At 44.5% G+C, this 25,285-nt stretch overlaps 1 protein-coding gene across 1 annotated transcript in view; it reads left to right on the top strand.

Moving 5' to 3' along the window:
- LOC137367152 (uncharacterized) overlaps nt 1-25,285 on the top strand; it is a 54,708-nt gene that overhangs the window by 20,278 nt on the left and 9,145 nt on the right. The window contains exons 6-8 of the mRNA XM_068028589.1: nt 2,470-2,672; nt 8,206-8,361; nt 11,109-11,202. Of these exons, the coding sequence (XP_067884690.1) occupies nt 2,470-2,672; nt 8,206-8,361; nt 11,109-11,202 (453 nt within the window). The remainder of the gene's footprint in view (nt 1-2,469; nt 2,673-8,205; nt 8,362-11,108; nt 11,203-25,285) is intronic.

Raw genomic sequence — 25,285 nt, forward strand, 5'->3', positions numbered from 1 at the left:
ACTGGTGTACGAGAACACCCAGGTCTCATTGCGTATTCCCCTCTCTCAGTTTATAGCCGTTCAGATAATCTGCCTTCATGTTTTTGCTACCAAAGTGGAGAACCTCCCATTTATCCACATGAAACTGCATTTGCCATGTATTTGCCCACTCACTCAACTTGTCCAAATCACCCTGAAGCCTCTCTGCATCCTCCTCACAACTCACCCTCCCACCCAGTTTTGTGTCATCTGCAAAGTAGGAGATATTACATTTAGTTCCCTCATCTAGATCAGTATATATTGTGAATAGCTGGGGTCCTAGCACCGATCCCTGTGGTACCTCACTAGTCACTGTCTGCCATTTGGAAAAAGACACGTTTATTCCTACTCTTTGTTTCCTGTCTGCCAAACAATTTTCTATCCATTGCAATACACTACCCCCAATCCCATGCGCTTTAATTTTACGCACTAACCTCTTATGTGGGACTTTGTCGAAAGCCTTCTGAAAGTCCAAATAAACCACATCCACGGGCTCCCCCTCATCAACTCTAGTAGTTACATCCTCGAAAAATTCTAGTAGATTTGTAAAGCATGATTTCCCTTTCGTAAATCCATGCTGACTCTGTCCGATTCCACCACTGTTCTCCAAGTGCTCTGCTATAAAATCTTTGATAATGAACTCTAGATTTTCCTCACTACAGACATCAGGCTGATTAGTCTATAATTCCCTGCTTTCTCTCTACCTCCCTTTTTAAATAGTGGGGTTACATTAGCCACCCTCCAATCTGTAGGAACTGTTCCAGAGTCTATAGAATCTTGAAAGATGACCACCAATACATCCACTATTTCTAGGGCCACTTCCTTAAGTACTCTGGGATGTAGATTATCAGGCCCTGGAGATTCATCGGCCTTCAATCCCATCAATTTCCCCAACACCATTTCTCTACTAATACTGATTTCCTTCAGTTCCTCCCTCTCACTAAACCCTGTGTTCCCCAACATTTCTGGTATGTTATTTATGTCCTTCGTTGTGAAGACAGAATCAAAGTATGCATTTAGTTGGTCAGCCATTTCTTTGTTCCCCATAATAAAGTCTCCTGTTTCTGACTGTACATTTGTCTTCACCAATCTTTTTCTCTTCACGTACATATAGAAACTTTTACAGTCAGTTTTTATGTTCCCTGCAAGCTTACTCTCATACTCTATTTTCCCCTTCTTAATCAATCCCTTGGTCCTCCTTTGCTGAATTCTAAACTGCTCCCAATCTTCAGGTCTGTTGTTTTTTCTGGTGAATTTGTATGCCTCTTCCTTGAATCTAATGCTATCCCTAATTTCACTTGTAAGCCATGGTTTGGCTATCTTTCCCGTTTTACTTTTGCGCCAGACAGGAATAAACAATTGTTGCAGTTCATTCATGCACTCTTTGAATGTTTGCCATTGCCTATCCACCGTCATCCCTTTAAGTAATGGTTCCCAATTCATCATAGCCAACTCGCATGTCATACCTTCGTAGTTTCCTTTATTAAGATTCAGGACCCTAGTCTCAGAATCAACTACGTCACTCTCCATCTTGATGAAGAATTCTATCATATTATGGTCACTCATCCCCAAGGGGTCTCGCACAACTAGATTGTCAATTATTCCTCTCTCATTACACAATACCCAGTCTAGGATGGCCTGTTCTCTAGTTGGTTCCTCAACTTATTGGTCCAGAAAACCATCTCGTATACACTCCAAGAATTCCTCCTCTATGGTATTGTGACTAATTTGATTTGCCCAATCTATATACAGATTAAACTCACCCATAATTACAGATGTTCCTTTATCGTATGCATCTCTAATTTCCTGTTTAATGCCATTCCCAATATCACCACTACAGTTTGGGGGTCTATATACAACCCCCACTAATGTTTTTTGCCCCTTAGTGTTTCTCAGCTCTACCCATACAGATTCCACATCGTCAGAGCTAATATCTTTCCTCACTATTGTGTTAATTTCCTCTTTAACCAACAATGCAACTCCACCACCTTTTACTTTTTGTCTGTCCTTCCTAAATACTGAATACCGCTGGATGTTCATTTCCCATCCCTGGTCACCCTGCAGCCATGTCTCCATAATCCTGACTATATCACACCTGTTTACATCTATTTGCGTGATTAATTCATCCACTTTATTGTGAATGCTCTGCCCATTAAGGCACAAAGCCTTAAGGCTTGTCTTTTTTTAACATTACCTGTCCCCTTCCCACTATTTTTCACTGTGGCCCTGTTTGATTCTGGCCCTAGATTTCGCTGCCTATCACTTTTCTTATTCCCCTGACTGTCTTTTGTTCTTGTCTTTGATCCCCCCTCCTCTGACTCCTTGCAAAGGTTCCCATGTAGATGAATGTAGATGCAACTAACTGACTCAGTTGCATTTGAGTAGCTGGTAGCCAATTTGAGTTTGACCAAATCCTCAGCACTCATTCAGTTGTACTTCTTGCTGTTCCAGTTCTTTTCAGGTGTGTTCATCGAAGATCCACTCTTTGTCAGAGACGTTGGACTTTCCTTTATAGAAGCTTCAGAAGAGGTTGAAAATAGACCAGGAGCAGAAAAACAATCCCTAATGCTGCATACTTTCTCCAGACTTCTGGAGATCATTACGTTGCGCCATCGATTGATAGAGGCCGCATCTGAAACTGCCTTGTTAGCTCGGTGAGTGCGTCTCATCAGGATAAAGCTTTCTTCATTTTGTGTGGGTCTTTTAATCCCATGTTTCTTTCCTTCCTGTTATGTTCCCTGTCCATGAAATTCAAGCACTAAGCTTGCTTTCAGGTTTATACCAGGACCACTCTCAACTGAGTTATCGTGAAATCGCCAAGAACAACATGGGACTGATTTGATTGATTCTTCCTCCTTTGATAACCCTGACATCATGGTTGAGATCATGAACTCACTGCAAGGAATCTCACCCATGAAACCATACCTTCTTACTGAGTGGTGTAAGGACACATTAACACACTTACTGAGTGGTGTAAGGGCACATTAACACATTACTGAGTGGTGTAAGGGCACATTAACACACTTACTGAGTGGTGTAAGGGCACATTAGCACACTTACTGAGTGGTGTAAGGGCACATGAACACATTACTGAGTGGTGTAAGGGCACATTAACACACTTACTGAGTGGTGTAAGGGCACATTAGCACACTTACTGAGTGGTGTAAGGGCACATTAACACATTACTGAGTGGTGTAAGGGCACATTAACACACTTACTGAGTGGTGTAAGGGCACATTAACACACTTACTGAGTGGTGTAAGGGCACTTTAACACACTTACTGAGTGGTGTAAGGGCACATTAACACACTTACTGAGTGGTGTAAGGGCACATTAGCACACTTACTGAGTGGTGTAAGGGCACATTAACACACTTACTGAGTGGTGTAAGGGCACATTAACACACTTACTGAGTGGTGTAAGGGCACATTAGCACACTTACTGAGTGGTGTAAGGGAACATTAACACATTACTGATGGTGTAAGGGCACATTAACACACTTACTGAGTGGTGTAAGGGCACATTAACACACTTACTGAAAGGTGTAAGGGCACATTAACACACTTACTGAGTGGTGTAAGGGTACATTAACACATTACTGAGTGGTGTAAGGGCACATTAACACACTTACTGAGTGGTGTAAGGGCAGAGTAACACGTTACTGAGTGGTGTAAGGGCACATCAACACATTACTGAGTGGTGTAAGGGCACATCAACACATTACTGAGTGGTGTAAGGGCACATTAACACACTTACTGAGTGGTGTAAGGGCACATTAACACATTACTGAGTGGTGTAAGGGCACATTAACACACTTACTGAGTGCTGTAAGGGCACATTAACACATTACTGAGTGGTGTAAGGGCACATTAACACACTTACTGAGTGGTGTAAGGGCACATTAACACACTTACTGAGTGGTGTAAGGGCACATTAACACATTACTGAGTGGTGTAAGGGCACATTAGCACACTTACTGAGTGGTGTAAGGGCACATTAGCACACTTACTGAGTGCTGTAAGGGCACATTAACACATTACTGAGTGGTGTAAGGGCACATTAACACATTACTGAGTGGTGTAAGGGCACATTAACACACTTACTGAGTGGTGTAAGGGCACAGTAACACACTTACTGAGTGGTGTAAGGGCACATTAACACATTACTGAGTGGTGTAAGGGCAAATTAACACACTTACTGAGTGGTGTAAGGGCACATTAACACATTACTGAGTGGTGTAAGGGCACATTAACACACTTACTGAGTGGTGTAAGGACACATTAACACACTTACTGAGTGGTGTAAGGGCACATTAACACATTACTGAGTGGTGTAAGGGCACATTAACACACTTACTGAGTGGTGTAAGGACACATTAACACATTACTGAGTGGTGTAAGGGCACATTAACACACTGAGTGGTGTAAGGGCACATTAACACATTACTGAGTGGTGTAAGGGTACATTAACACACTTACTGAGTGGTGTAAGGGCACATTAACACATTACTGAGTGGTGTATGGGCACATTAACACACTTACTGAGTGGTGTAAGGACACATTAACACATCACTGAGTGGTGTAAGGACACATTAACACATTACTGAGTGGTGTAAGGGCACATTAACACACTTACTGAGTGGTGTAAGGACACATTAACACATTACTGAGTGGTGTAAGGACACATTAACACATTACTGAGTGGTGTAAGGGCACATTAACACACTTACTGAGTGGTGTAAGGGCACATTAACACATTACTGAGTGGTGCAAGGGCACATTAACACACTTACTGAGTGGTGCAAGGACACATTAACACATTACTGAGTGGTGTAAGGGCACATTAACACACTTACTGAGTGGTGCAAGGACGCATTAACACACTTACTGAGTGGTGTAAGGACACATTAACACATTACTGAGTGGTGTAAGGGCACATTAACACACTTACTGAGTGGTGCAAGGACACATTAACACACTTACTGAGTGGTGTAAGGACACATTAACACATTACTGAGTGGTGTAAGGACACATTAACACATTACTGAGTGGTGTAAGGACACATTAACACACTTACTGAGTGGTGTAAGGACACATTAACACATTACTGAGTGGTGTAAGGACACATTAACACATTACTGAGTGGTGTAAGGACACATTAACACACTTACTGAGTGGTGTAAGGACACATTAACACATTACTGAGTGGTGCAAGGACACATTAACCCACTTGCTATCCAGTTACTCAGCCAAGATATTAAAAAAGCTAATGTTAAGTTGGTATATAAGCTAATGACAGAGCCACATATTTGACCTTATTATGCATCACCTTTGAATATCAATTAACACAGATCAGGTTGTCTCTCGACAGGAGTAGTGCCGGAGGACTGGAGGATAGCAAATGTTGTCCCCTTGTTCAAGAAGGGGAGTAGAGACAGCCCTGGTAATTATAGACCTGTGAGCCTTACTTCGGTTGTGGGTAAAATGTTGGAAAAGGTTATAAGAGACAGGATTTATAATCATCTTGAAAAGAATAAGTTCATTTGCGATAGTCAGCACGGTTTTGTGAAAGGTAGGTCGTGCCTCACAAACCTTATTGAGTTTTTCGAGAAGGTGACCAAACAGGTGGATGAGGGTAAAGCCGTGGATGTGGTGTATATGGATTTCAGTAAGGCGTTTGATAAGGTTCCCCACGGTAGGCTATTGCAGAAAATACGCAAGTATGGGGTTGAAGGTGATTTAGAGCTTTGGATCAGAAATTGGCTAGCTGAAAGAAGACAGAGGGTGGTGGTTGATGGCAAATGCTCATCCTGGAGTTTAGTTACTAGTGGTGTACCGCAAGGTTCTGTTTTGGGGCCACTGCTGTTTGTCATTTTTATAAACGACCTGGATGAGGGTGTAGAAGGGTGGGTTAGTAAATTTGCGGATGACACGAAGGTCGGTGGAGTTGTGGATAGTGTCGAAGGGTGTTGTAGGGTACAGAGGGACATAGATAGGCTGCAGAGCTGGGCTGAGAGATGGCAAATGGAGTTTAATGCGGAGAAGTGTGAGGTGATTCACTTTGGAAGGAGTAACAGCAATGCAGAGTACTGGGCTAATGGGAAGATTCTTGGTAGTGTAGATGAGCAGAGAGATCTTGGTATCCAGGTACATAAATCCCTGAAAGTTGCTACCCAGGTTAATAGGGCTGTTAAGAAGGCATATGGTGTGTTAGCCTTTATTAGTAGGGGGATCGAGTTTCAGAGCCACGGGGTCATGATGCAGCTGTACAAAACTCTGGTGAGGCCGCACCTGGAGTATTGCGTGCAGTTCTGGTCACCGCATTATAGGAAGGATGTCGAAGCTTTGGAAAGGGTGCAGAGGAGATTTACTAGGATGTTGCCTGGTATGGAAGGAAGGTCTTACGAGGAAAGGCTGAGGGACTTGGGGTTGTTTTCGTTAGAGAGAAGGAGGAGGAGAGGTGACTTAATAGAGACATACAAGATAATCAGAGGGTTAGATAGGGTGGATAGTGAGAGTCTTTTTCCTCGGATGAGGATGGCAAACACGAGGGGACATAGCTTTAAGTTGAGGGGTGAAAGATATAGGACAGATGTCAGAGGTAGTTTCTTTACGCAGAGAGTAGTAGGGGCGTGGAACGCCCTGCCTGCAACAGTAGTAGACTCGCCAACTTTAAGGGCATTTAAGTGGTCATTGGATAGACATATGGATGTAAATGGAATAGTGTAGGTCAGATGATCGGCGCAACATCGAGGGCCGAAGGGCCTGTACTGCGCTGTAATATTCTAATTCTAAAAAAAAAAAAAAAAAATTCTAATTCTGTTGCTCTTTCTCTAATATTCAGATTATTTGATTTACAGACCAAAGTTTTTGTTGACACAGACAGGGCGGTTTCTAGTTCTTGGTAGCTGAAGCTGTGAGGATTTATTTTTAAATCTGGCATGTGCGCGTGTGTGTGCTTGTGTTTGTGTGTGTGCGCGCATGTGTGTGTGCGTGTGTGTGCGCGTGTGCGTGTGTGTGCGCGTGTGTGCTTGTGTTTGTGTGCGCGCGTGTGTGTGTGTGCGCGTGTGCTGTAATTCAGGATCTGACACCTGCAGAGGGAGACATGTTTCACATGCTGTGCACTTCAGTAACTGAGGAGCTGGTTTCACGTTATTAGTATCGTGCTGAAAGCTTCTAATATCAATACCAAGATATTGTTTTGGCTTATGAGTACTGGGATTTTTTTTTATCTCTCACGTGTATAAAATATGTTTCAGTAGAGTTTGAGTCACACCACATGGTCAGTGTATGTGTGTGCATATTCGGTAAGCGAGGATCTAGCTGGACTGTGATGCCCACCCAGTTGAACGGCTTACAGATACACAAAGTTGAGGCTCGTACTTGAATAATGGATGAGGTACTGGGGGCAGTTGGCGTTCTTGGAACTTTAGCCCAGAAAGGAATCAATGACACCAGGAAAATCATTGAGGAAAATATACTTGTCATGGGGAATGGGGGAGGATGGTGGTGGGGAATGTAAGAGTCCTATTTCACTTTCACTTCGAGTGTTCATTACAATAACCATCTTCAGAGAGGCATTGACATAAGCTTGGAAGCAAGTTTACTGCTTGAACACAGCACCAAAAATAATTCTCCTTCACTTGAAAACCTAAAGAGACCAGGCACAGCTGTGGCACACCACGTGAGAACAGAAATTGGAGGATATTGAGAGTTAGATATGCATGTTGTTCAGTTCAAAGTTTCAGCCTTGGCACATTGGGGAAGATTAGTGAGAGAGAGAGATTTGGACGAGATGCTCAAGAGTGCCCAATGCCAGTGCTCGATAAAGGGGAGAATGAGTAAATGGGTTTGTCTGAAATGGGAAGGAAGACCATACACTAATTATGTGTAATATTGTTGGGGCACTAAATAAAAAACCTAATTAAACATCATATTTTGTAAACTAATCTATGTGAAGTTTACCAATAATTTAATGTTTTTTAGGCATCCGTTTAGAATAGTGCTTGTGCCTATATTGCATATCAATTAGTCCACTAATCACATTTGAAAGGTGGGACTGATATAACAATGTTTAAAACTTGTAATATACAACTTGTTACAGATTCCCTCCTATCTCTCTTTGATTTTGATAGATTCTAAAATAGCAACATATTACCCTTTTATAACATTGCTATTTTATTCCTAGATTATACAAGTCTGTGGCGGTGCAAATGGGTTTCGACGACTTTCATCTCTACCTGCGGCCAGTACAGTTTGAATTTGCGGCCCACAAGGAGAAAGCTGATCAGCCCCCTCCGGTGTTCATCACTACTCTGCTGGAAGACAGCAGTAGCATTGACAGGTATCATAGTCAAAGGGAGCAGAGATCCCTATTGGTCTGTTGTAAAGTTACTTGCAATTTATTTTTGTCTAATGTATATTTTCATCCCTCCTGTTACTTCAGCCCTCCCTGCTCCATTCTGCAGTCAATGGGAAATATGCTGGTGTCCTATTCCCAGGCCTGTTCCAGCGCTGCTTCGTAATTGCCCTCCAGAAGATGAGCAAGAGTGACAAGGACTGAGCGTTCTCCCTAATTTCTATTTTGGTGGAAAAGCAATACATTTCTGCTGATCTCAGTCGAGATCAAGAACTTAATGTGTTAGAAGCAGCTGAGAGTTAGCAATCTACTACTCGAAGGTTCCAGGGTACAAACATATCGAGGTGTTGTAGCCAGAGTTCGTAGTGCATTGAGGGAGGAAGTGAGTTTTGGTTTGCTGTCCCTACAATGTAGAATGGCGACAGATGTCTTTGCTGTGGATGGCGCAGATTTGCCACTGAATCTGTGCTGATCCAAAGCCTATGGAGAGGATTGTTCTTGGTCATTCATTATCAGGTAGAGCCTGCACACGTGGTTAGTGGTGTAATGATGTTTACTGGCAATTCAGCTTTGGTAATGATCTTCCTCGTGCGCATTCTTTCATCTTATATCACTTGAGCCACGTAATATTGCGACTGGGGCAATCCAAAGCCAACTCCCATTATTAATCTGAACTTGATTGCGAATTGCTCCCTGAACTCCCATGTATATTTGTTTATAATGTAAGAACTTCTTTACATGTTCTATTTTCAGCTCTTCCTAGTCTACTGTAGTCTTGTCTTTTTGTCAATTACAATTGGCTTCCTGTAAATTCACATACAAGTATTCAGTTAGTTCAGGTGCCACATAACAAGACCGTTAGCAGAAAGAAAATTTCTTTAGCATTTTTTTATAATGATTTTTTTATACTTATAAAATACCCCCCAAAATGATAGAAGTCTGCACTAAAAATATACTGGACATGAACAAAATGGGTGAAATGATGTTGACTCTTTAACAGTGTCACTGTTTATGGAGCTTCCTTTAAACTTATTCCAGTTGGGTGCATTGAGCACAAAGTTCAATCCCAGCCAAAGCCACAAATGGAATATGACACTCATTTTATTGTTTTATATTTAAAACAAGTTCATAGGTCATTTTTCAGTGGCTCTAAAGTGCCAGCCAGAAAATTATGCTGGGTTTTATGCAATCTTCTACTACTGTGGCCAACAACCATTTCTAGGCTTATATGCTTAAAATTTAATGATTAAATAAATTGGCTGTAAAAATGAATCATTGGAGTCGGTTTTAACTTTGAGTGATGGCAAACAACTGGAGGCAGTGGGTTGAAGTTAATGGAAAAAATTGAAGTTAATGAAAAGGGAAATTGGCCACCTGCTACAAATCTGCCCAATCTGCCACTGACAGCTTTCTGCCACCTCTGAGAGTGAAATTCTAGCCCATTCTTTCTCAACAGTTTGGTTAGCACCAGTTTATTATGCGATCTGTCTCTCAAGGCTTCCATTTATTTCTCCCCTTTTTCTCCCATTCCTAATCTTTTTTCCTTAGCCTCCTTCTGTTTCTCCACTCAGGGTTACAAGAATAGGTTACTTGAATTGGACTAGTTTTTATTTGAGAAGAAAGATTAGCGAGAACATGATTCAGATTTGTTGAAGTACTGCAAGATAATGAGGATGGAAGCAGATTATTTAATTTAGACTGTGATTATATGTGGCAGTGACTCCTTCCATGGCTCATTAAAATATCTAAACAAAAGAAGACTAGTTCATAGTTAAGTTGCTCTTTTATATAGACTATATTGCACAGAAAACACATCCATGGAATCTTTTCAGTTTTAAACACAAGTCCTCAAAAGATAATTAAGAAATGGAATCACTTTCATAACAGTAATGTGTGAATGTGTGACCTCCTTATTTTTCTTACCAGGATATAATACTTATCTATGTTGAAATTAATTTGCCAATTACAGGCTGAATTTTGTTTTGAAGACGGGGGTCCCAGCGGCTGGCCAGATGATGAGGGCAGACCCCACCTCAGCTCTCCATCGGACCTGCGTAGCAGTTAATTGCCTGCCCGCTGTTTGGAACGCCATTCCTTTAAGGGATGAGCATCTGCCTATGGAAGTGCCAGCCAATCAGAAGGCCGACAGCTCTGCAGTACTGGGAGCACGCCTGAGAGCATAGGCAACTGCCGATACTGCAGGAGGCCCTGCAGTCCAGGGAGGCTGGAGACCTCAGGAAAGGTGTGGGGTTGGTTGTCGCCGGGGCCATTCAGGCAGGCCTGGCGACAAGGTGGGGGGTCTTCCCAGGGGGAGCAGCGATCGCTGCTGGGGGTGCCCTCCAGGGGCCCTGGATTTCCCCCAAAGGAGGGATTCCCCCGAGCTCACTAGGCCACCACCAGGTTTTACTTGGCAGTGTCACCCCACGATGGCGGGCCCCTCTGCTTTCTCTTAAATTGAGGAGACGGGAAGAGGCCGTTAAGTGGCCCTTAATTGGGCACTTAAGGGCCTCAATTGGCCTTGGGCAGGAAGGCTGTCCTCGGCCTTCCCCGCCCCGCACTAAATTGGAAGGCATCGGGAAAGTAATGGGCACTCACCCCCTCCCCACCCCCCGCCTTCAGACACAATTTTTGGGCCCCCCCACCTCTGTTCCCATCCTGAGGGGGCCCATAAAGGTCAGTCCTATACGTCCGTTCTGCAAGCTTATTAACCTTTCATATTTTTTTCTCTACAGATACGTTCCCTCGAGTTTACTGTTAGCGATTCAGGAAGTTGATGAAAACCACATAGGAAAGTTCAGTTTTCGCACAAAGGAAGCAGTTCTTCAGGTGAGACTTCTGGCTTATTGGGGAATGCCAGCAATCCATAGACTGGATTGGATGAAACATTGGACACAGGGTCCAGTGTAGAGTTTCTTCTATTGGAGGTGACCCATTCCACCCCATTAGAAACAAAAATCAGACAATTATGCAGATCTCATTAAGATCCCTGGTCTAGTTAGTGGAGGGGATTCATTCTCATTGGAGGTTTCATTCTGCCTAAGCAGGAAAATGGCATTTATCGTTTCTTCAAGGTTTTTGTATGTATTCCTTTGGACCAACACCGTGTGGTGCTGTTTAATAAAAAAAAAATGGTGCAGCTGTTGCTTAAAGGGAATTTTCCAGCCCGCCCATTCCCTGTTTAATGATTTTTCAACATCACCAAGAGGAATTAGGAATAGAATTCTAGCACGTAAAGGGGAACATACTTGCATCGCTTCAGCAGTTGTGACATTTTAACGTGAATTCAACTTTTTCACAATCAGTAGGAAGTGAAATGAAAGAGCTACTGAATCTAATGCCATCAAAATAAACTATTCAAACAAAAAAACATCTTTGGAAGCTGAAATGGACAAAAAAAACAGAAGCTTGTTGTCTGACACTAATTTCACAGTTAATGAATTTTCGCTGACAAGGTAACGAATTATCAATTGTTGGCACATTCTGGGTGCAGTCTGAGCTCTCCTCTGGATAGATTTTAACTCATGAAAGGAAGCACTACTAAGTTGGCATAGGTTAGTGGCCAAATAAAAAACAGTGTAGATGCTAATAGGTACTTATGAAAAGGAAGAAAGAAAGAAGGAAAAAAAGGATGGATGTTATAGTGCCTTTCACGACGTCCCAAATGCTTTGCAGACGATGAGGTACTTTTGAAGTCTTGGCCTGGACACCACTGTTCCCCTGCACTTCTTGAAATAACGCCATGGCATCTTTTACATCCACCTGAAAGGACAGACGTGGTCTCATTTTAACATAAGACCACACCTCTGACAGTGCAGCACTCCCTCAGTACTACATTGATGTACCAGCCTAAATTTGTGCTCAAGTCTCTGGAGTGGGACTTGAACCCACAACCCTCTGACTGAGAGGCAAGAGTTCTACCACTGAGCCAAAATGAGCACTTAAATGGACCAAGCTTTTTTTTCCCCTCTCATCCAGCCTATGTTACATGTGACAATTTTTCCTCTTCAAGTATACATCCAATTCCTTTTGAAAGTTAGAACTGAATCTGCTTCCACCATCCTTTCAACAGTGCATTCCAGATCATAGCAACTTGTTGAGTAAAAGAAATTTTCCTTATCTCCCCTCTGGTTCTTTTTCCCAGTTATCTTAAATCACTATCCTCTGATGACTTCCCCACCTGTCAGTGGAAACAATTTCTCTTTATTTACGCAATCAAAACCCCATGTGATTTTTGAACAGCTCTATTAAACCCTCCTTTAACCCTCTCTGCTCTAAAGAGAACAATCCCAGCTTCTCTAGTCCATCCACAGGACTGAATTCCTTCATCTCTGGTACCATTCTGGTAAATATTCTCTGCACCTTCCTCAAGGTTCAAAAATGCAGGGCTAGGATACTGAATGATGCTGTGGATTTTTTACCAATGTGGGCCTGGTTCAAATCCAGCCCAGGCTGGGATAATTGTCTTATCTGTCTGCTGGTCCTAAGAGTCCTATTTGAAGTGAATTTTGGCAGTTATGTTGTATGATTGCTTTTAAGATTGATGTCCCTTTAAAGATTTATTATGCTAATGAGCTGAGTACCAGGATGCAGTCATGTGACTACATGCCAGTCTCACTCTGTAACTGTAACACCAAGAGGCAAGACTTGCAAATGGATAGCTCTGTACTATATAATAGTTTAGCTGTTTAATAAACCTGTTAGAGATCTTCAGTCAACTAAACTCCACACATCTCATTTATGTTGCATCAGACAACATAAAAACTTCTCGTTACACGGTGGCAGCTGTGGTGAGAAGACAGAAGATTGAAGACCACAGGAAAAAGCTTTAAAAACTACCTATAGCTAAAAGAGAGCAAGTTAAAAGAAACACTGGCCCAAACAGTGTAAAGAAGAAAAAAAACTCACCCCTAGCTATAGAAGACAGAGCTGAATGATAGGCTGCAAATCAACCACTGTGATCGGGTGAGTCAGTGTGCCATTGGTACAGGAACCCCAGTTAAAAAAAAGGCTTTGAAGCGCTTGCAAAACTGATTTTTTTAAAAGGCTCAGTAAAAGAAAAAGAACAGGGAAACCCAATCCCTATCTCAGGCTGATCGATTATTTTCAAAGGCTCCCCCATGCTGATCAGGTCCATGCCATTACAGGAGGCGCATGACAGCAAAATGCACTGCAATCCTCCAAGCAGCTCTCAGCTAGAGCTATAAAAAGAAACAATTAAATCATTCCAGCGTGAAGAGCTTTCATTCACTCAGCCGAAGTTTGAAAAAAAATCTCATAAAACCTCTCAACCATGAAGAATTGCCAATTGAACGGCTGCATAAACAAACTCTAGGAAAGAAAAAACACTTGAAATACCTATTGCACAACTGCATAAACAAAGAGAATAGAGGCTGGAAGCTAGATAAATAGATAAGCACTGCAAAACAATTGCTTCTATCAATCAATGCAGCTAGTATAGAGAACAGATAGTTTTTCTTCAAGAGGAAACATTGCAGAGTCATAAAGCAAGTTCTTAAAGCAAGTTCTAAGCAAAAGAATAGCAGAAAGATGGATACTAAATTTCCCAGCATGAACTGGAAGGCCATTGATATCCTACCTGAGTTCCAATTGTTCAAACAAAGAATGCAGTTATGCTTCACAGACCAAGTAATTACAGAACCAGGAAAATAAGCTGTAAGAATAATGATAGCAGTTGGAAATGAGGGATTACACAAAATCAATACCTCAGGCATCACTGGAGGACCAGAAAGATCCCACAAAGATATGGAAAGTTCTGGAAGATCAGCTTCGATTGAGAATGAATTTTCGAATTCACTGCCTGGAATTGAAGTCCTACAGGCAACAGTCACAGGAACCAATAGACCAGTTCATCAATCAATACCATAATAAGGGCAACGAATGCGACTTCTCTGAAAGTGAGCTGTCAGACTGAATAATGGAGCTGGTGATTGTATTGACACCCATTGAAGCATTTCAGAAAGACCTATTGGGGAAAAAGAAAGGTCACAGCATTGATACACTGCTGGAAGATGGCAGGAGATACAAAGCCATTGTAGCTGGGCAACAGCACCTAGAAACACTAGGTGCAACCAGCATATATCAGCACCATAACCAGGTCATAAAGAGCAAGCACACTGTATGGTAAGTGTGGCTGGTCCCACTCATGGTGAAATTGTCCTGTATTTTGAGATCTGTGCAAGGCGTGCGCTGCAAAAGGACACTGGGCCCACCTATGCCAGAATTCTGTCTCGAAAGACGCAGGCAGAAGCCACAGTAGGGCATCAACCAACAGAAGACAGGAGCAGCATCAAGACAACAGCAGCAAGGAAAGTGCCATAAACACAAGCCGATACACGAGGTCCACAGCCAAACAGACCTGAGACGAGACTCAGGTAGGAGCAAGTCTCAGTCAGAAGATGAGCAAGCATTCCACATTGTGACCCTGACACACCATGTCAATGAAGTCAAGCAACTGGAAGCTTTCTTCACTATCAACATCATATGCCCAAAGAAAGCTGTCAAACATACACTCAAGGTCAAGAATGACACCGGCGCGAGCGCAAATATCCTACCAGTCCAAATCTTCAAAGATATGTACCGGAAAGTCTTTGATACAAATGACAACTGGCAAGTTATCTGCATACAACGGGTCACTCATTCCTTGCAGTGGCACATTAATAATGCAATGCAGATATGGCAAGTCAGAATGGAAACCACAAACGTTCTACCTAGTAGACATGAGTGGACCAGCAGTGGCAGGACTACCAGTGTAGGGACCCCAACATCATAATTACTCACGAGGGCATTTCCAAGGGGAAATCTCTGAGGAACCCGCTTGTAGACTCTGGCCAGCATCACATGGTGCAGTCTGAAAACTCAGCATCAACACAACTATGTTCACTTCTGCTCTCTAGAAAACTGCCAGTACCAGAACAAGCCAGAACGGACAGGTACCTCCATGAGACCAAGTATTCCTCGACCTTGAGCCCCAAGACCTTCAGACGCAGAGGATGAGAAGAGGCGAAGGACACGCAATGTCCTGAAGAGGCAGAGGAGGAATGAGTTGAAGAATTGTCTGTTAGCTCTTTGAGATGAGGTGCCAGAACTTTCCAAGAATGACAAGACCCCAAAGCCAGTCATCTTAAGGAAGGCAGCAGAGTGTGTTAGCAGGCTGAAGGCAGAGCAACAGAAACTGAATGCAGACAGGGAGAAACTGCAGAGACCAAACTCCCCGAGCGAGAGTTATCAAACCATCGAGACGATTTCTGGACTTTTGAGCCTCTATATCTGTAAACCTCACAATCTCTATCCATGTATAAATAATTTTGATGTTATCTAATTTTATATGTTCTTACTTTTAGCATATGAAACTTGTCTTTGGAAAGAAGGGGGATGTTGTGTGATTGCCTTTAAGAGTGATATCCCTTTAAGATCTTAGCATGCTAATGAGCTGAGTACCAGGATGCAGTCATGTGACTACATGCCAGTCTCACTCTGTAACTGTAACACCAAAGGGTAAGACCTGCAAATAGATAGCTCTGTACTGTATAATAGTTTAGCTGTTTGAAGATTTCAAACAGGTTTATTAATCAACTGAACTCCATGCATCTCATCTTTGTTGCATCAGGCAACATAAAAAGTTTCTCGTTACAGTAGGAATCTAGTTCCTTGTGAGAACAATCCCATAGTACAAAATTGTTCCTAGTTCGGACAAATTTGCTACCAACTTGTCTCAGTTGGAGCACTCTCCCCTCTCAGTCAGAAGGCTGTGTGTTGAATTCCTAGGACTTGAGCACATAATCTAAAATAATACTTCAGTGCGTTATTGAAGGAGGTGCTGCATTGTCAGAGATACAGCCTTTCAGATGAGAAATTAAGCCAAGACCCTGTCTGTCTGTTCAGGTGGATGTAAAAGATTCCATGGTATGTTTTGAAAAGATCAGGGGCAGGATTTACGCTGTGGGGGTGGGAAATGGAAATCAGGACCGTTTGCAGGTCCTGAACCTGTCCCCGAGGGAAAACAGTCATCAGTCCCGATGAAAACGTCCCCTTAACTGGCATGGAGAAGGATTTTGCGGCCAAGTAGTGGCCGCGGGGGTGGGAAGAGACATGGGACTACTTAAGCGCGGACCACAGCAGCCATTTTTGTGGCTGCCGTTTGAGTGCTATAACGTCAGCTTGGAGGAAACGATATTGTGAGGAAAGGAGAGGAGAGGCCTGGAACTTGGGGCAGGGCAGCCTCTTGATAAGCTGATGCAGATCTGGAGGTTCTCCTGGAGGCTGTATGGAGGAGGAGGGAGTTCCTGTTCTTGGAGGGTAGCAGGAGGAGGCCATCCACCCAGACTAAGCAGGGCTGGATGGACATAGCTGACACAGTCAGCAGAAGAAATGTGGTCAACAGAAGAGGTTCAATGAGCGGATGTGCTCTAGCAAGGTGAGTGCAACCCTCAACCCTCAGGACAGGCCTCAGGGTATTCGCTCTCCAGCAGACACACCAGCTGAGGAGCCTGAGGGCACATGCTACTCCTGAACATGGGAGGTGTGTGTTCCAAGGGCACTTATCGATCCCTCAGAATGGCTCAGAGCTGAGGACTTGCTGTCACTGAAACATGTAGCTGCTAATGAATAGGAGCTGTTGTCATTGGCCATAGAGGCCAGCAGTGCCTCATCACGCTCTATTTTGTCCTTGCAGCAGGAACAGAACTATAATACCTGGGAGAGGGCCCAGACTGGTGGAGGGGTTCCCTACCTTCAAGTGATCACAGCCATGGAGCAAGGAGTGATGGAAATAGCTAGGATCATGGATCATGAGCAAGTTGGCTCTGGCGTGATGGGCATTCTTGATGGAGATGGTAATTAGAGAGTGCAATGCATTCATTAATGGGGAGCCTTGCACTGCACCCTGTCTAACAACATAGCAGATACTGAGTTACATTATAACTTCTCCAAGGCTAGCTCTCATGATCTCTTCTTGTGTCTCCCACAGGTTCAGATGTCGAGGCAAGAAGACCATCTCCCTCACCATCACCAGGCCAAGCTGCAGAGCTCTGCAGAAGCACCGTCATACCTTACAAGTGCACTGTCCACCAGCGCAGATACAGTCTCCTCGGTGGGTCCTCGCATGCAGTTAGATAGGGTGGCACTAGGTGAGGAGTATGGCACTAGTGTGCAGGAGGAGGTACCAGAGGCAGGGGGAGCTGTGGTCAGTCTCTCTTGGAGGATGGAGGACAGAAACAGCCCTGCTCACCTTGGGTGTCACAAAAAAGGAGGCTGTGCCTGGACCAGCAGCAACAGATATGTTCCCACACAGAGTTCCCTGAGGCAGTGCGGGGTCATGGGCAGAGAATGGAGGAGTCCATCCAGCTCATGTGTGTCACCATTGCTCAGGGCTTTGAGCTCATGAGCTCCCCCATCAAGAGAGGGTCGCACCTCACGGAGGGTCATATGTGGTAGCACTTGGAGTGCATGCAGGAACTGCGCACTGACATGCACAGGATGCATGCCATCCTATGTAGCATGGATTGGTCAATGGTGCTGATGGCGCAGGGATGTCTGGAGGGGATGCCAGTTGCACCCGAGCTGGTGCTCCCCTCTTGCCAGCTGGAGAGCGAGCTAAAAGCTGAGACAGTCAACGAGGAGGATGAGGGTGCCATCCCTCATGTGATGCCATCCTCATCTTCAGCCTCTTTAACCCCTCTGACAGAGAGAACATCTGTGCAGCAGGGCCCAGTGATGTTCCTTTGTTCGTTGGTGTCATCTTCCCAGAAGGTTGACTGTTATGGATCTCCACCTCTGTCTGTCCTCTGCTGTCCTTACACATTCTGCATAGGTCAACTACATCCAGTCCATTATATCCGTCATCTATTTTCTTCGCTGTTTCCCTCTCCTATGTTTTCTGTTGATCCTTCCTTCCAATAATTGTCTCTGTCTATCTTCTGCTCTAATGATGTGACTGAAGTATTGTATTTTTCTCTCTTTGATGTTATTCACTAATTTCTTCTTTTCTCCAGCCATTTCCAGCACTTCCTCATTAGTCTTTCTGTCTATGTAGGATATGCAGAACATCCTCTAATGTGTCCACATCTCGAATGCATTCAGCTTATCAAAATCTCTTTGTTTGTTGTCTATGTCTCCAAGTCATCTAACATAGATGACAAAATGATTCAGGTGCAGCAGCCCCTGGAGGTGGGCACCTCCATGACAAGGACGACCGCCATGTGCAGAGACAAGTGAGCAGGCTGCCTGCACCTCATCCGAGGCCAAAGGGGAGCACCACATAGACGTGGCTGAGCATGGAGGCCACCGCATTGCACAGAGCACTGAGTAGGTAGCTGGGGTGTCTTCCACCTGTAACTGTGCACTGTTTTCCTTAATGAGCACCAAGTAAATATTGACACATGAAGCCAGACGTGTGAGCCTCCTTTTATTAATAGCGGGTCAAGAAAAGAGATGTGAAGTGGTGGGCAAGAAAGGTTCCATCTATAGCGACAGTGAAACCTCTGGGCAGATGTGCATCCTTCATTGGCGGTAAGAGTTTACATGTCCCAGGCTGCGTCTTCAATGGAAGTGTTAGCACAGGAAACTCAGAGTGAGTTCCAGGACATTGACTTTCTGACAAGACCCTCGTGCCCCGCGCCAGGCTTGGTCACCTCCGTGTGCAGCCGGGGCACTTCAATATTCTGCACCTTCTCCTCCGTATCCTCTTCCTGCTCCTCTTTCACATCCTGCTCTTCCTTTTCCTCTGATGAGCTGTGTCCTTCCAGGGCCTCACCATCCTCAATGTCCACAACCCTCTGGAGAGCCATATTATGGAGTGAGCAGCAGACCACCACAATGACCGAGACCTGACCGGTCCGGGCATCGGAACCACAACTTCAGAAGCTGAATGGCCTGCTCGATGTGGTCCTACTGAGCACATAAAGAAAGAAAGAGTTGCATTTATATAGCGCCTGTCACAACCACCGGACGTCTCAAAGTGCTTTATAGCCAATTAAATACTTTTTGAAGTGTTGTAATGCAGGAAACGCAGCAGCCAGTATGCGCACAGCAAGCTCCCATGAACAGCAATGTGATAATGATCAGATAATCTGTTTTTGTGGTTGATTAGGAGTTAAATATTGGCCAGGACACCAGGGATAACTCTGATTCTCATCTTCGAAATAGTGCCGTGGGATCTTTTACATCCACCTGAGCAAGCAGGTGGGGCTTTGGTTTAACATCTGATTGAAAAAGACAGCACTGGAGTGTCAGCCTTGATTTTTGTGCTCAAGCCCTGCAGTGGGACTTGAACCCAGAACCCTGTGGCTTGGCAGCAAGAGTGCTACCTACTGAGCCACAAATTACCAGATGGTCATTGGGTGCCTTGATGGTGACATGGGTGCAATCGATGATACTGGGGGAATCCAGCGATGGCGGCAAAACCCACTGCTTTCTGTGCCTGCGAGGCTGCGTCTGTCTGAAATTGAATGTACTTTCCAGCTCTGGCAAAGAGGGCATCAGTGACTTGCGACATGTAGTGGTGTGCAGCCGTTTGCCGCCAAGGCCAGAAGTCAAGGAATTCAAGGCCACAGTGACTTTGACGGCTACTGGCAGGGCATGGCAACCAGTGCTGCGAGATGTGAAGTCTTCAGGAGTGATGTCACAGATGTCGATGACCATCTTAGAGTTGTCCCCCTATGGCCAGCTGCTGCCTTCTTTGTGCTCACGTGGCCCCCCAATTGTGTTTGGCAATCTTGTCCCCTCCTCTTATGCCCCCATGATGCCAACAAGGCGACAACCCTCTGCACTGCCTGAACACTTACTGCCCACTCTTCCCGTAACTTACACTGAACCGGTTGCACTTGTTCCCAATGGCTGAGCCGTTCACCCTTTCATGGGGCCCAGCGAATTTCTTGGCTCCCCATTGTGTGTCCACCTCCATTCAGCTGGTCAGCCTCAGACAGCACATGCAGCTTGTGCACCCCCGTGAAGATTACAACATGCCCAGATGGGTGGTTGATGGTCGGCACGGACTCGGTGGGCTGAAGGGCCTGTTTCAGTGCTGTATCTCTAAACTAAACTAAACTAAACATGCCCCTTAACCAGCTGTCAATGAGCTCTTTAACAATGTTAATTGGCCTTCATAATGGAGTGGGCGGGATCTCCTGGCCGTCCTAACCCTGCCCTGGTGAAGCTCGCCAAGAAACCGGCACACCAGCCGGTGTTGGTATTTTCGTCCCCTGCCTGCCCAGGACCTGAAAATTCAGCCCGACGTGTCTTTACCAACATTCATCTGTCAACCAACACTACCAGAACAGATTAGTTTGTCCTTATCTCCTTTCCTATTTCTGGGATGTTGTGTACAAATAAGCTGTTGTGTTTGGGTGCAAAACAACGTGACTACACTTTAAAAAAAATAATTTGCTTTGGGACATCTCTTTCCTGTGGATCATTGGGATACCTTCTGGGGAAGGTGGGACCTGTACAAGAAGGACGGGTTGCATCTGAACTGGAGGGGCACCAATATCCTGGGCGGGAGGTTTGCAAGAGCTCTTTGCGAGGGTTTAAACTAGTTTGGCAGGGGGATGGGAACCGGAGCTACAGATCAGTGGATGGGGTAGCTGTTGAACAGGCAGATACCGAGTGCAGAAAGTCTGTGAGGAAGGTTAGACAATTGACACGACAAAGTTGCAGCCAGTATGATGGGTTGAAGTGTGTCTATTTTAACGCAAGAAGTGTCAGAAATAACGATGATGAACTTAGAGCATGGATCAGTACTTGGAGCTACGATGTTGTGGCCATTACGGAGACGTGGATATCACAGGGGCAGGAATGGATGTTGGATGTTCCGGGGTTGAGATGTTTCAAAAGGAATAGGGAGGGAGGTAAAAGAGGTGGGGGAGTGGCATTGCTAATCAGGGATAGTATCACAGCTGCAAAAAGGGAGGTCATCGAGGAGGGTTTGTCTACTGAGTCATTATGGGTGGAAGTCAGAAACAGGAAAGGAGCAGTCACTTTGTTGGGAGTTTTCTATAGACCCCCCAATAGCAACAGAGACACTGAGGAACAGATTGGGAGGCAGATTTTGGAAAGGTGCAGAAGTAACAGGGTTGTTGTCATGGGTGACTTCAACTTCCCTAATATTGATTGGAACCTCCTTAGTGCAAATAGTTTGGATGGAGCAGTTTTTGTCAGGCGTGTCCAGGAAGGTTTCCTGACTCAATATGTAGATAGGCCGACTAGAGGGGAGACTATGTTGGACTTGGTGCTTGGCAACGAACCAGGCCAGCTGGCAGATCTCTCGGTAGGAGAGCATTTCGGTGATAGTGATCACAACTCCCTGACCTTTACTATAGTCATGGAGAGGGACAGGAGCAGACGGGATGGGAAAATATTTAATTGGGGGAGGGGGAATTACAATGCTATTAGGCAGGAACTGGGGAGCATAAACTGGGAACAGATGTTCTCGGAAATGCACGACAGAAATGTGGAGGTTGTTTAGGGAGCACTTGCTGCGACTGCTGGATAGGTTTGTCCCGATGAGGCAAGGAAGGGATGGTAGGGTGAAGGAACCTTGGATGACAAGAGATGTGGAACAGCTAGTCAAGAGGAAGAAGGAAACTTACTTAAGGTTGAGGAAGCAAGGATCAGACAGGGCTCTAGAGGGTTACAAGGTAGCCAGGAAGGAACTGAAGAATGGACTTAGGAGAGCTAGAAGGGGACATGAAAAAGTCTTGGCGGATAGGATTAAGGAAAATCCCAAGGCGTTCTACACATGTGAGGAACAAGAGGATGGCCAGAGTGAGGGTAGGGCCGATCAGGGATAGTGGAGGGAACGTGCCTGGAGTTGGAGGAGGTAGGGGAGGTCCTAAATGAATACTTTGCTTCAGTATTCACTAGTGAGAGGGACCTGGTCGTTTGTGAGGACAGCATGGAACAGGCTAATATGCTCGAACAAGTTAAGGTTAAGAGGGAGGATGTGCTGGAAATTTTGAATGATATGAGGACAGATAAGTCCCCGGGGCCAGACAGGATATACCCAAGGATATTACGGGAAGTGAGGAAAGAGATTGCTGCGCCTTTGGCGATGATCTTTGCGTCCTCACTGTCCACTGGAGTAGTACCGGATGATTGGAGGGTGGCAAATGTTGTTCCCTTGTTCAAGAAAGGGAATAGGGATAACCCTGGAAATTATAGACCAGTCAGTCTTACGTCGGTGGTGGGCAAATTATTGGAGAGGATTCTGAGAGACAGGATTTATGATTATTTGGAAAAGCATGGTTTGATTAGAGACAGTCAGCATGGCTTTGTGAGGGGCAGGCCATGCGCCACAAGCCTTATTGAATTCTTTGAAGATGTGACAAAACACATTGATGAAGGAAGAGCAGTGGATGTGGTGTATATGGATTTTAGCAAGGCGTTTGATAAGGTTCCCCATGGTAGGCTCATTCAGAAAGTGAGCAGGCATGGGATACAGGGGAAGTTGGCTGTCTGGATACAAAATTGGCTGGCCCATAGAAGACAGAGGGTGGTAGTAGATGGAAAGTATTCAGCATGGAGCTCGGTGACCAGTGGTGTTCCACAAAGATCTGTTCTGGGACCTCTACTCTTTGTGATTTTTATAAATGACTTGGATGAGGAAGTGGAAGGCTGGGTTAGCAAGTTTGCCGATGACACGAAGGTTGCTGGAGTTGTGGATAGTGTGGAAGGCTGTTGTAGGTTGCAACAGGACATTGACAGGATGCAGAGCTGGGCTGAGAAGTGGCAGATGGAGTTCAACCTGGAAAAGTGTGAAGTGATTCATTTTAGAAGGTCGAATTTGAATGCAGAATACAGGCTTAAAGACAGGATTCTTGGTAGTGTGGAGGAACAGAGGGATCTTGGGGTCCATGTCCATAGATCGCTCAAAGTTGCCACCCAAGTTGATAGGGTTGTTAAGAAGGCGTATGGTGTGTTGGCTTTCATAAACAGGGGGATTGAGTTTAAGAGCTGTGAGGTTATGCTGCAGCTCTATAAGGCCCTGGTTCGACCACACTTGGAATATTGTGTTCAGTTCTGGTCGCCTCATTATAGGAAGGATGTGGAAGCTTTAGAGAGGGTGCAGAGGAGATGAGTGGATAGCCAGAGACTTTCTCCCATGGTGGAAAGGGCTATCACCAGGGGGCATAATTTTAAGGTGATTGGAGGAAGGTTTCGGGGAGATGTCAGAGGTAGGTTCTTTACACAGAGAGTGGTGGGTGTGTGGAATGCGCTGCCAGCGGTGGTGATAGAAGCAGATACATTAGGGACATTTAAGCGACTCTTGGATAGGTACATGGATGATAGTAGAATGAAGGGTAGGTAGTTAGTTTGATCTTAGAGTAGGTTAAAGGTTCGGCACAACATCGTGGGCCGAAGGGCTTGTACTGTGCTGTACTGTTCTATGTTCTATGTTCTTTTTAATTCTTTATTCATTCTTCGGATATGGGCATCATCTGCAAACTTCAATTTACACCTTTATTCAAGTCATGAATGTATATCGTGAAACGCTGAGGCCCCAGTACATCTGGGGAACATTGCTTGTCACATCCTGAAAATCAGGGAACCCTTCCTATATTCCTACTCTCGGCTTCCCAAACTATTACCGAGCCACGCAAAATAGGTTACCTCCAATTCCATGAGCCTTCATTTTTGATCATCTCTTATAGCTTATACCTATTCAGATATCATATACATATATTCACAATGGCACGTATGTGAATCCACACAGGTTTGAATCTTGCATGCTGCACACATCACTCTAGACTCTGATCCTGCCATCTCTATTTATATATTTAACTTAATAGGAATTACTAAAAAGTTACTGTATTTTGAATTATCTCGATTTATTCGCTGTATTCATTATCTTTATGTCGTAGGTTTCAAAGTCTCTTGCTGTCCTACCACCTGAAGCCCTTCCATAGTTAAAGCGTACTGGGGAAACGTTCACCCAGTCCAAGATGCAGGAAAGGAATGTGGGTACAGTTAAAATGAAGTGGTTCCATTTCCTACTTCATTCCTGCAATTTCCCATTTTGATGCATCTGCCACCCCTGCCCCACACCCCGGTGCCAAAACCTGTCACCGTCCACCACATATTACCTTTCTGCTGGCAGACTTCTCTTGGTGTCAACTGGTTGTCTTTGAATCTCCATCCCAACATCACCACTTAGTCCTGCCTGCCCCCACCAGCTAGCTGCAGCTTTGTGCCTCAAACTGTGGTGTTAAAATGAAGCCCCGGCAGTTAAAATGGGCCAAACTTCTGGCAAAGTGAACCGGATGGGATTGCTATCCATTCCTGCTGGGATTTAAAATTGTCCCTTTATAAATTAGAGTTTAGATGAATAGTTAATAAATACTATTCCGTTCCCCAGGACTAACAATCCACTCACTTTGATGAGCACGAAAGTGAAAAATAAAATCAGGACTGCGGTCATTTTAAGAGCCACTCGCCTTCTGGTGGATTGTCCCCCCTCTGCCCACTCCTCACCCCACCATAACTGTCTCCCTGGTTACAATGGAAGTCTCGCATAAACTGCTGCGCATTTCTATCCAAGTAGTCGCTGCAGAATCAGTGGGTCTGTTCACTGGTGCCAGGAGCTTTGAGGGTCTGTGTAATCTGTGTTCTATTTCAGCCTAAGCAATAAATACTGGCAATGCTCCTCAATGTTAATCTGTGTGGCATTTATCACACTCCTGTTATTTTTGTTCCAGGTCTGTGGAAGGGTAACAACTGGAGTATTTAAGTGGAATTTGGCAGAGGGATAATGCCGTTGAAATCAATAATGCAACAAACAGGCTGTGGCATGTTTTAAATCAGTAAAAAATAACATTCTGTGGAGACTGTAACTCCAAAGTGGAATCGATGCAGAAATTGAGCTTATGTTTGCAATAACAATTGGCACTACTACTTC

Source organism: Heterodontus francisci, chromosome 3 (assembly GCF_036365525.1).
Source record: "Heterodontus francisci isolate sHetFra1 chromosome 3, sHetFra1.hap1, whole genome shotgun sequence".
Lineage (NCBI taxonomy): Eukaryota > Metazoa > Chordata > Chondrichthyes > Heterodontiformes > Heterodontidae > Heterodontus > Heterodontus francisci.